We start from the raw sequence: 12,465 nt of genomic DNA, 5'->3' as shown, positions 1-12,465 counted from the left end.
ATGGGGTTCTTATGAGGTAGGAATATCCAAATGTTTTGAAATGCATGATTGTTTTCTTAAGGAGATCAAAAAGTGATGGTTGATCAACCCTAACCTATATGAAAACTAAAATGTATAGCCTATATGTAGGGTTGCACTGATATGAACATTTTGGCTGATACCGATTTATCGAGATCAAGTTAATTAGACATTGAAAACATGGTACAAGTAGGGATGCACTGATCCGACTTTTTCAGTCCCGATACCGATACCTGGCTTTGGGTAGCGGCCGATACCGAGTACCGATCCGATACCCATACCATTATCTGAAATAAAAAATAATAATCTAACCCTAACTAACCTTACTGTCATTCACTTGTGCTAATATACTAACCTACACACTGTAGCACTCAAAACTTTGATGAACATTGTTACTCAGCTGATAGAGTTGTGCCCTTCCTGATGACTTGTTGTACAGAACTTGTAAGTCGCTTTGGATAAAAGCGTCTGCTAAATGACTAAATGGCCGATACGGATACCGATTGTTCAACTAACACAATCGGCCGATACCGATATTTGTGGCAACAAAATAATAATATTTAAAAAATAAAATAAATGTTTTATTTTTATGAAACTACTGTATATTTTTGTATGTCTCTAAATGTTTTGATGAATTGAAAATAGAGGACCCTTGTGTAAAAAAGCCAAAAGTATTTTTCTGGTCTTCATCCTCCAGTCTTAGCACTGTTGTTGTATTGAGCTGTACTGTATTGTACCCATTCTGCAATCTGTTAATAAAGTGTTCAATCAATCAGACAAATGTATAGAAAAGCTTTTATTATAACCATATAACAAAAAATGATATTGTTTATGAAAATGTTTTAGCCCTATGCTTGACTATTATTTTAGGCATGGCAACAAATAAAATAATAATAATAAAATGAATAAATAAAATATTAAATAAATAAATAGGCTACACGTCTCTCTTTTTGTGTTTCAAATTGTGCTCATCGATATGAACATAGGCCTCTTTACTTACTTAAAAAAGGAAACATCAAGAAATATGTTTATTGATTGAAAACTTTATTAACAGATTGCAGAATGGGTACAGTACAGTACAGCTCAATACATACAATTGTTAAGGGGATGCAGACCAGAGAAAGACTTTCATCTTGTTTACATCAGGGTCCCCCATTTTGAATGCATCATAACATATATGACATACACGACATACAGATAGACAGTACTGCTACATCTATACATTTATGACATATCAGATTTGCAAATACAGTACTGTTTGTGATACCAAAAGAGTCCAGAAAAGAGAGTATATACATTTGACGTAGAAACTGTACATTGGAGGGTAGGTGGGGGGGGGGGACTGTACATTGGACGTGGTTGGGTGGGTGGGGTGGGACACTGTACAAGCAAAACTGTAAATTGGAATATTGACAAAACTAGAGATGTTCCGATACCATTTTTTCCTTTCCGATCCGATTCCGATACCTAAGCTTTGGGTATCGGCCGATACCGATACTTATCCGATACCAGTGCATACATAAAAAAAAAAAAAAAAAAAAAAAAAAAAAAACGATATTATATACATTTTTTATAAATATATATATATATTTTTTTTTAACAAATACTGTTTTATATATACTGTTTTTTAGTAATAACTAGAAAGTAATGGTATTTATTCAACAACAGGTGATTGTATAGATTTGTATTAGTATCATTAATCAATGAGTATGGGGCTTCAGCACTGCAGATATACCCTACTCCAATGATCCACACGGACATTATACGTTGCTGCACTCGCTACCCACTGGCTCTGCAGATATACCCTACTCAGTCTGTCTACAAGGCTCCGTTTCAGTAGCAGTCGGATCTGTTGTGATTTTTGCACAATAAATATTCAACATTCTCTTTTGAGACTCCGCCTCAGACTCTTATCATTTGGCACTAAAAGCTAAACATTGTCACCGATATGGCTGTCCGCAACATGTCATTAATTGTGTACGCGAGGTGGTCTCAATGACGACGTCAACGTGAGCTAAGTTAGCATAGCATGAGCTGCCGGTATATGAAAAGACTGTAACGTTACTGGTGACATTGTGATTTAACGAATACTCCTTTGCCAACTTGCTGTACTTTGCTTGCAGGTCTGCAGCCATTATTGCTGGATTATATGAATAGCCCCAACTTTAGCCAAGGTAATGTTAAAGCTAGCTTTCGGTTAGCTGTTCAATGCTAATAACACCAGCCACCAAGCGAACCCATGAGCTCCCCGTCAACACCGCTCTGTCGGGACGATGACATTTAAGAAAGTATCTGCTGTTAAAATGACAAATGGCATTGACACTTTAATCGATTAAGCACCCGTTTGTTTTATAATGCTTACTCAACAGACCACAGTGTTGTTGATAAATTACGTCATATGGTATCGGAGCGCAGCATTAGAGGGTACTCGCCGATACCAATACTTGGTCATTTACTGTACATTGGGTTGGGTTAGGACATTTACAGGGGCCAGTTTCGAATTGCAGTCTCCCGTAAGTGTTCTTTGAGAGTGTTTTTGAAAGTGGGTAGTGATTCACATTCCTTTACAGCTTTGGGTAGGGCGTTCCACATTGATGTGGCATAATTGCGAAACGAGTTTAGTCCCTTGTTTGAGCCGAATCTGGGTTTAACATGATTTGTGGAGCTCCCTCTGGTGTTGTGATCGTGGTATTCACTGAACTTTGGGAAGTATTTTGACACGTGGGTACCTTGGTCGTGTAGTGTATCTTGTAGACCAGGCCCATTGCAAGTTGCTGTACTCTGTCGTCTACTCTAAGCAGTGATGCCGGTAACGCGTTACTAAGTAACGCGTTATTGTAATCTGATTACTTTCCCCCGAAAATAGTAATCTAACGCGTTAATCTTTAAAAGCCAGTAATCTGATTGCAGTTACTTGTCCAAGTGGCTGTGCATTACTATTTCGTTACTATCTCATCATAAATTCATAATGCAGGCGGAATGCAGTATTTTATTTCGTTTTCGACAGTCAAAAATAAATTTTGAGCTGTTTTTCTTTTGGGAGTGACGTAGTGTGGCAGTGAAAGGGTTACACAAGAATGTGTCCCCGCGGCGTGACTGGACACACTGTCTGTGAGTGACATCTGCTTTGGTACAATCACATTCCCCATCCACAGTCTGCGAATCAGAGGCAGAGTAGGGCGGGTCTTCACAGCACGTCATGTGACATATGCGCCAATCGTGTGACAGCAGGGCTCCGTCGTCGGAGAATTCCACCCCAAAACGCTTGGCAAAATTAAAAGTGAGTTTCTGTTCAGACTTCCATCCCAAAACGCTCGTATAGCCTCAGTCACTACTTCACGTTCATATGCGGAGGAAACAAAATACTGTCTACCGCTAAAAACAGCACATCCAATTGCATTGAAAGCATCTGGAATCACAACACTGGGGGACCCTGATGTAAACAAGACAAAAGTATTTCTCTGGTCTGCATCCCCTTAACAATTGTATGTATTGAGCTGTACTGTACTGTACCCATTCTGCAATCTGTTAATAAAGTTTTCATTCATTCATTCATTCATTCACTAGCCGACGCTTCGACTAGGAGGACTCGGAGGCCAGCCAAACAGCAAAAGAGAGAGATTGTTTCTTTCCCTTTTGATTAATGTATATTTGATGGTGGCAGAGCAAAAGCTCTTATTTGCCAGATTTACAGTTAATTTACATGTTAAAGAGAGACTGATTGTATGTTTATAGAGAGACATTTATAAAAACAATTTAATAGTTACAGTTGATATAATTGAATAGTTCAGCCTGCATTTGTTAGATGTGAATGGATACACTGGTTTTGTAAAACCACTGGCTGGCTGCTCTAATGCTGTGAGCATCATAGACTGTTGCTTTACCATACTTGATGGTACAGAAGCTGAAGCACTAGTTTAACAATTTACGTTATGTGCAGAGAAACAAGTTAAAAACAATTTATGCACTTTCAATAAAGCGTTTAAAAAAAACGGTTGGGGGAACGACGACGACTTCGTAACCTAGTTACTTTCAAAGTAACTAAGTTACTCTGATAATCAAGTAATCAGTAAAGTAACTTGGATTACTTTTTAAAGGAGTAATCAATAATCAGTAATCGGATTACTTTTACAAGTAATCTGTGGCATCACTGACTCTAAGCCATCCTAGTTTGTCAAAGTGGGCAGGGGTGAGGTGGGTTCTAGGAGTAAGGTCAAGCAGTAGTCCGACCAGTTTGTTTTGAGATGTTTGTAATTTTGTTTTTAGCGCCTTTGAGGTGCTTTGGTACCATGAGGTAGTACCCTTGAATGAGTGCTCCTGCCAGAGTCTTCAGGGTATTCTTGTTTACCAGTGAGGAGATCCGGTACAAGAATCGAGTTTGTTGGTTGACTTTTTTTATTACATTGGATGCCATTTTGTCACAGGAAAGATTTGCCTCTAGGATGGAGCCCAGGTAGGTAATTTCTTCTTTCCTTGTGACAATATTGTCACCCACTGTAACTGAGAAGCCGTCTGTCTTGCTGAGTTTGTTATTTGAACTAGAGTTGTTCCGATACCGATACCAGTATCGGAAATGCCGCCGATACTGCCTAAAATGCTGGTATCGGTATCGGCGAGTACACGTAAATTCTAGCCTCCGATCCCATGACGTCATTTCCTGCCAAGAGTGAGGATTATAAAATGAACGTGTTTTAAAGTGTGATGCTGTTTGTCATTTTAACAGCAGATACACTTTCTTAAATTCCATTGTCCCGACAGAGCGTGTGACGGGGAGCTCAGACAGGATGTGTTTTGCTTGCTGGTGTTATTATAGCATTAGCTAAAAAGCTAGCTAGTTGGAACAACATCCGCTTTAACGTTACATCAAATCAGATGATCGCCTGTCCTTTCTCCAGGACCTGACACTGTCCGTCTATCAACAATAATGCACCCACGGTGAATCTAATTTAAGTCAAGTAGCTACTGACTAGCGTTAGCTGACTAACGTTATCAAATGTCAATGCGGGGAAGACGAGCTAGGTCAGCTAGCTTAGCTTGATAACGTTACCGTGGCTAAAGTTGGTGCTATTCATAATCCAGCAATAATGGCTGCAGACCTACAAGCAAAGTACAGCAAGTTCCAAGTGCCAAAGGATAAGAGTCTGAGGCGGAGTCGGTAATACTAGCTACTAGCTAACAGACTGGGTAGCGATTGCAACACCGTCTAACGTCCGTGCGGATCATTGGAGTAGGGTATATCTGCAGTAGGGATGGGTACCTTTCACATTTGAACCGATACCGGTACCGGTACCTGTGAATCGATACCGGTACCCAATGGTACCTTTTTTCGGTACTTTAGTCTCAAGAAATTTAATTTACCTACCTCAGTCGTAAAAAAAAATCCAAACTTCAAATAACTACAATTTCGACAGTTTTCGGCTCGTCATTGCTCCGTAGGGCTGACCTTCGAAGCTTTTTTTGGCAATCGAAGCTTCGGGGCCGAGCTTCGATTTTAATTCGAAGCTCCGATTTTTTTTTTTTTTTTTTTTTTTTTTTAATATATCTTTTTTAATATTTTTCTTTTTTCTTTTTTATCTTATGTTGTGGGACTTGTACAGCACTTTCGTAAACGTTGTTGTTTTTAAATGTGCTCTATAAATAAAGTGGGTTGGATTAATTAATTAAGTAGCCCCTTTCGTGACTGTGACGCATCCAACAAGGTTTCACTCGGCTGTGTGATTTAATTCAAGGTGGATCGCTGTTGTCGTTTGAACAACTTCAGATTTCATGGGAACTACCAATCCCCCAAATCAAGAATGTTTAAGATGAATGAAGTAAGATTTTGATTATTTGAAATATGGCCTGTGTAGACTAAACTATGCACAGAATTATGTCAGTCTATAAGGTCCGGATTCTACATGGTCCGGCAATGAAGACCTTGTAGACTCCACTACAGACCAATTATCAGTGAATGTTCATGCATTTTTAAGAAGGGCAACTTCCACAAAAAAACAAAGAACTCACCAAAACATCTCAGTAGCACCTTATCTAAATGTTATATTTCATATATGGAGATTGATATTTATTTATGTATTGCATGCATTTCTACATTTTATTTCCTATTTTGTTTATTCATCCCAGTATCTTTCTTTCTTATGTGTGGAATTCTACAAGGCGCGCGCGCACACACACACACACACACACACCTACACACACCTACACACACACACACACACACACACACACACACACACACACACACTTACATTTAGTCATTTAGCTGACGCTTTTATCCAAAGCGACTTACAAGTTCTATACGACAAGACAGCAAGAAGGGTACAACTCTATCAGCTGAGTAACAATGTTCATCAAAGTGTTGCGTGTTACAGTGTAGGTTAGTTTATTAGGACAAGTGCATGACAGTAAGGTTAGTCACGGTTAGATTTTCTTTTTCTTTTTTTTTTATCATTTCAGATAATGGTTGAAGAAGTGAGTCTTTAGTCGACGGCGAAAGATTGGACGGGATTCGGCTGTCCTAACTGGGATGGGTAGTTCACACACACACACACACACACACACAAATCGAAGTAAAACAGTTTTTTTTTTGAAAAAAAATTTTTTTTTGAAAAGAAATTTATATTTTTATTTTTAATTTTTTTAAACTTCGATTTTTTTTTTAATGTTCGAAGCTTGTGCCATCGAACGAAGCTTCGAAGCTTCGAAGTATTTAAGACAGCCCTATTGCTCCGACTGCTTTGTTGTTGAATCAAGTCAAATCCTAGGTAAGCATATATTGTGCGTGTGAACGTTGACATGAAAAGAAAAAAGTAAGTAAAAAAAAAAAAAAAAACGGTTTCTCACTTGATTCGATACTCGGTAGTACCGACGTGTTTCGGTTCGGTGCCTCAAAAGTACCGAATTCGGTACCCATCCCTAATCTGCAGTGCCGCAGCCCCATACTCATTGATTAATGATACTAATACTAATCTATACAATCACCTGTTGTTGAATAAATACCATTACTTTCTAGTTATTACTAAAAAACTGTTTATTTTTTTATTTTTTAATGTATGCACTGGTATCGGATCAGTATCGGTATCGGCCGATACCCAAAGCTTAGGTATCGGAATCGGATCGGGAAGGAAAAAATGGTATCGGAACATCTCTAATTTGAACCGAAGAGAATGGACTCTGTTTTGCCCATGTTGTTTTGCCCATGTGTAATGATAGTTTGTTATCAGCGAGCCATATGCAGATTTTGCCTAGTTCTGAGCTGAGGGTTTTTTTCAACCTGTAACTTGTTCTTGTCAGAGACCAGCAGGACTGAGTCGTCCGCAAACAGGAACAAGTTGCAGTCACAAGCTGACGACATGTCATTTGCGTTTTTTATATATTTTATAATGCTCATGATTATTGCTGAAGTCTGAGTCATACAATACCCACTGGCTTTCATAACCTAACAGACTAACTTGACTAAAAAGACTAAAAGGTTTATGAGTTTTAAGAGTTTAAGAGACAGCACTCACTGTATCTCTCTCAAACAAAGCTCCATGTTCTCCAGTAATATCTCCATAATCTGAGTTTGCAATGCATGTGTCGTGTCAGGTACAAAAGAATTTTTTTTATTGACAGTCAATTCTGCCAATTACGTCACACCGCTTGCACCCACCTCCTGCTGTTCTTACCACCAATCGGCAAGCGCTTATTCGTTTTTTACTTCCGGGAAGTCCGCCATTGATTTACACGAGCGAACCACAACAAACTTACTGTAGCTAATAAAGTTAGCTCCCCGTGGCCCACGAGTAGACTACCAGCGCTCCGCAGGAGTACTAAACGAGGCATAATGATTTTACTGCAACGAATGTTATAATAAAAGCTTTTCTATACATTTGTCTGATTGAAAACTTTATTAAGAGATTGCAGAATGGGTACAATTCAGTACTCAATAATATACTGATGTTATTGAACGTGTAACTATATAACGTTAATGCCACAAAACGAATGCCTTTGTTAATCATAAGTAACTTTGATGCAGTAGCGTGTGTGTGTGGGGGCGGGGTTGTGCACGTCGCTTGACTGAAACTTTTTCAAAGTTTGAACGTATGGACCAGATTGACGCGACACAAATTGACGGATATTTATCGGCTACTGCCATTGGCAAATTTGAGCTTATCGGCCGATAGGCCGATGGCAGTCAACAAGGCACTTATCGGCCGATACCGATACCCGACATATATATCGGTGCACCCCTATTTCCTAACTTAGTGAAACTAAATGTAACAAATTAACACAGATATAAATGTACTGAACAGATGGTGGAGGTAAATGGTACTCTATCCCCCCCTCCCAGTGAGCTGTGGTGTTCCACAAGGAAGCATAGGTTGAGGAATACGCAAGGAAGCACAAATGACATGTCGTCAGCTTGTGACTGCAACTTGTTCCTGTTCGTGGACGACTCAGCCCTGCTGGTCTCTGACAGGAACAAGTTACAGGTTGGAAAAACCCTCAGCTCGGAACTCGGCAGAATCTGCACCTGGCTCGCAGATAACAAACTATCATTACACCTGGGTAAAAAAGAGTCCATTCTCTTCGGTTCAAAAAACAAACTCAGCAAGACCGACGGCTTCTCAGTTGCAGTGGGTGACAATATTATCACAAGGAAAGATGAAATTGCATACCTGGGTTCCATCCTAGAGGCCAATCTTTCCTGTGACAAAATGGCATCAAATGTAATCAAAAAAAGGCAACCAACGAACTAGATTCTTGTACCGGATCTCCTCTCTGGTAAACAAGAATACCCTGAAGACTCTAGCAGGAGCACTCATTCAAGGGTACTACGACTATGCTTGCACCTCATGGTAGGTGTTGTGAAGGATCAGATTAAACCGAATATATATATTTATTTATATATATATATTTAAATAGTGTTTGTATATCGTTTGATATCCCCTGTATATTCCTTGTACAATATGCACTGAATATCCCTTTAGTCTACTAAACAGCCCATAATAGTTTCATTCTACCATTGGACGAGAACCTGGCGCCAGGTTGCCATACCCCTAGGTTCAAGTTCAATCGTGCCGCCCAACATGTCGTGGCAAGCCCCGGTTCCGCGCAGGAATACGTCTGGCGAAATACGAATGGTACTATTTGTTCATAGCGCATATATATATGGCGCAAGTAAAGTAGAACTTTCTTTTAGTCCAGTTCTTTACCCTCCAACAGAGTGACAGACGCGAAGCCTCACCCACGACGCACGTGTGGTGCAGTAAGGCCTACTTGGCCTCAGAATAGGCATTGAGATATCGTGCGGATTAATAGTTGAATAGTCATAGTTTGGCACTATACCGTCGAGTGGGACGTATTCTATTAAGCTAATAATAGCCTATTTATGTATGGTGCATCGTTCGGTTAGAGTTATAAAGTTATCAGTACCCCCATCGTTCCTGACGTTATCTGGACGCTTAACCAGGCTGGGCAGACCCCTAGTGGTGCTTGCATCCGAGGAGCTCCGGGCCAGGGCGACTGGACCTGTATATTGCAGGGCTGTACGGTGCGAGATATATATCGCACGTGCGACACTGACGTCAGTCTGTGCGATGAATGAATTGACTTCACTAGCACGGGTGCGATGGCCCGTCGCCAAGCAAAAAAAAAAAAAAAAGTGTGACGTATATAAATGGACCACAGCGCCACGCTATCCACTTGGTATTTGTAGTCTCGTGCGATCAAAAACAATGTCCTGCCTCGCGTAGAGTCCATATCAAAACACCAAATCCCATAATCCCTAGCGAACAATATCCCCGCGACTCGCGAGCCAGCAGCCAGGTGCGAGCTCAATGTACAGTGACTGAGACAGTTTCTGACAAGATGAAGCGCTTTTTTAAGGTTTTAAATCCAAAAGAAGTACAAAACCCCAAACGAGCCCGAGAGGGACCCCCGTTAATAGAAACGAGACAGGAGAAGGAGAAGATTAAGGTTTACAGATATAACGCGGAGTGGAAAAATGACTTTCCGTGGCTAATTTTTAACGAGGAAGAGCAGCTATTATTCTGTCACTGGTGCCGAGAGGCTCCCGAAAAGATTAGATCAGAAAATCCATATGTCGTGGGTAACAAGATCCTAAAAAGGGATAATGTTAGCAAGCATAATACGTCCCATCGACACATTCTTGCCCGGGATGCATTCAACTCTAAACATAACCCCGAGCGGGCCGGGACCCTATTGCACTCACTGACTAAACAGGCAACCAGAGCGGATGATGCTGATCTGCGCGAGGTGAAGCTGAAGATGAATGTGGCATATTGCATCGCCAAAGAAGAAATGCCGTTCACAAAATTTAAGCCACTAATTTTACTGTGTAAAAAGAACGGAGCCGATATAACTCCATCGTATGACAACCACGTCCGATGTGGAGAGATGGTCGAGACAATAGCAAATGAAATGAAGTCAGACCTGGTGGATGAAATTGGAGGAAACCGCTACCTGTCCGTGATGATTGATGGGGACACTGACGCTTCAAACAAAGAATGCGAGATGGTCTACATTCGAATGATCAAAAATGGAAAACCAGTGAACCAACTGATCGGCCAACAGGAGCTAGAGCATGCCCATGCATTAGGTGAGTAGACACTATTATGACGTTTTTCAATACTTAAATACTGGCTACTTAAATTCCCCTCCGGGATCAATAAAGTATTAATTATCTATCTAATAACGAGACAATATGCAAATAAGGTAATAATAATTCATTTTATTTATAAAGCACTTTTCATTCATGCAGAGTTCCTTGTATTTCTGATTAAGTGTGTGTGCGTGTGTGTGTGTGTGTGTGTGTGTGCGTGTGCATGCATGGATCTCATTCAAGGAACACTACAAGCCACCAAGACTGCTTTTGAGCAGCTGGGACAGGAGACCGGATGGATGAAAAAGCTCGTTGGCTTCGGAGCAGATGGAGCTGCGGTGAATATGGGACATCGTGGAGGTGTCATTGCCCTGCTCAAAGAAGAGGTCGGGGAGCATGTCATTCCGTGGCACTGCATGCCTCACAGGTACATTTGATACATTGAATGTGATCCAACTGTACATAAAATCAAGAATTGGTATAATTTCATGATTGATTCTTGTTAAATCATCCTCATCAGAACAGTAATATGTTTCCTCTCTAATTAGGCTAAAGACTACATGGTAAATTGTATTATAGAAACATTCAGACTTTGAAGCGCCACACCACTTGTTTTTTTAATCAAACCTACTTTTACACTGTCATTCATTTAGATTGGAATTGGCCATGCTGACAGTCCAAAAAAAGGAGCCAATGGTAGCTAAACTCTATGACCTCCTCCACCTGCTGTGGAAAACATACCACTATAGCCCAAAATCTCAGAGGGAGCTGCAGGCAGTGGGCAACATGCTGGGAGTCAATATCAGTAACCCTTCCAGCGTCAAAGGCACACGCTGGCTTCCTCATATTGAGCGTGCATTGCATGCACTTCTCAAACCAGGACAGGATGAACAGGACAGCGGCCAATATGCTGCAACCCTGCAGCACATGACCCACCTGGCTGCATCCTCTCCCTCTGCTGAGGTGAAAGGAAGGGCTAAGAAGGTAATATATTTCAAAATAAATGCTTGCTTCGAGTTGCTGAATCTTTTCTTAACCATGTTGTTTCTAGAAATAATGTAATTTTCTGCAATCTCTGAAATTATTTTTTAGGTCAAGTGTGAGATGGAACGTGCAGAGTTCTGCGCCTTCAGCCACTTCATGGCTGACGTGTTTGCAGAACTAGGGAGCCTCAGCCGGATGCTTCAGGCAAACGACTTGATCCTACCAAAGGCTTCTGCTGAGCTAAAGAGAACAGTGTCTGAACTGGAAGGGATGAAGTTGAGGCACAAGCCAGGAGGGATGTTGGAGAGGTTTCTGAGCAGTCACTCTGAGGGAGAGAGTGTTACCTTTCAGGTGTGATACAATAGCAAATACAAGAACATATTTAGAAAATAATCTTTTCAGTTGTTATTGGTATTTCAATTTTAACATTAACATGCTTTTCAGGGCATGGAGCTGAAAGGGCAAGTTTCCTTGACGGATGCCGGTGTTTTCAGTAATCTGCATGTGGCAGCAGCTGTTGACATGGCAGTCGAGGAGATCAGATCACGCTTCAGCTGCGTGATGAGTCAGTCAGGGGAAGGTGTAGTCGACTGCTTCAGAATTTTTAACCATGACGCATGGCCAGAGAGTCGAGCTGCACTACTGGACTACGGCAGGGCAGAGGTTCAGTCTCTTCTCCAACACTTTGCAGAACTTCTCAGAAAGTGAGTAGATAGGCCAATATTGCAAATTCTCATTTTAGTAAGAGGTATGACCAATATTTATTTTAATGAATCTATAACATGTTCAATGTTTTAAGTTTCACACATTTCGTATATGTCTAAATGTTTCTACACCTTATTTCTCCCCTAATCTCTCTC

At 40.6% G+C, this 12,465-nt stretch overlaps 2 protein-coding genes across 4 annotated transcripts in view; one reads left to right on the top strand and one right to left on the bottom strand.

Moving 5' to 3' along the window:
• tpk1 (thiamin pyrophosphokinase 1) overlaps window positions 1-12,465 on the bottom strand; it is a 318,684-nt gene that overhangs the window by 276,738 nt on the left and 29,481 nt on the right. The gene's annotated exons all lie outside the window — the stretch shown is intronic.
• Window positions 11,315-12,465, top strand: part of LOC311237835 (zinc finger protein 862-like) — a gene marked incomplete at both ends in the record, with an annotated part of 124,630 nt that continues 123,479 nt past the window's right edge. The window contains 3 exons of the mRNA XM_084325812.1: window positions 11,315-11,605; window positions 11,714-11,956; window positions 12,050-12,309. Of these exons, the coding sequence (XP_084181938.1) occupies window positions 11,315-11,605; window positions 11,714-11,956; window positions 12,050-12,309 (794 nt within the window). The remainder of the gene's footprint in view (window positions 11,606-11,713; window positions 11,957-12,049; window positions 12,310-12,465) is intronic.

This window comes from Notolepis coatsorum (genome assembly GCF_963971535.1).
Source record: "Notolepis coatsorum genome assembly, chromosome: 12".
Classification (NCBI taxonomy): domain Eukaryota; kingdom Metazoa; phylum Chordata; class Actinopteri; order Aulopiformes; family Paralepididae; genus Notolepis; species Notolepis coatsorum.
The sequence above is the reverse complement of the archived record's forward strand: the minus strand, read 5'-3'. Positions and strand labels throughout refer to the sequence as shown.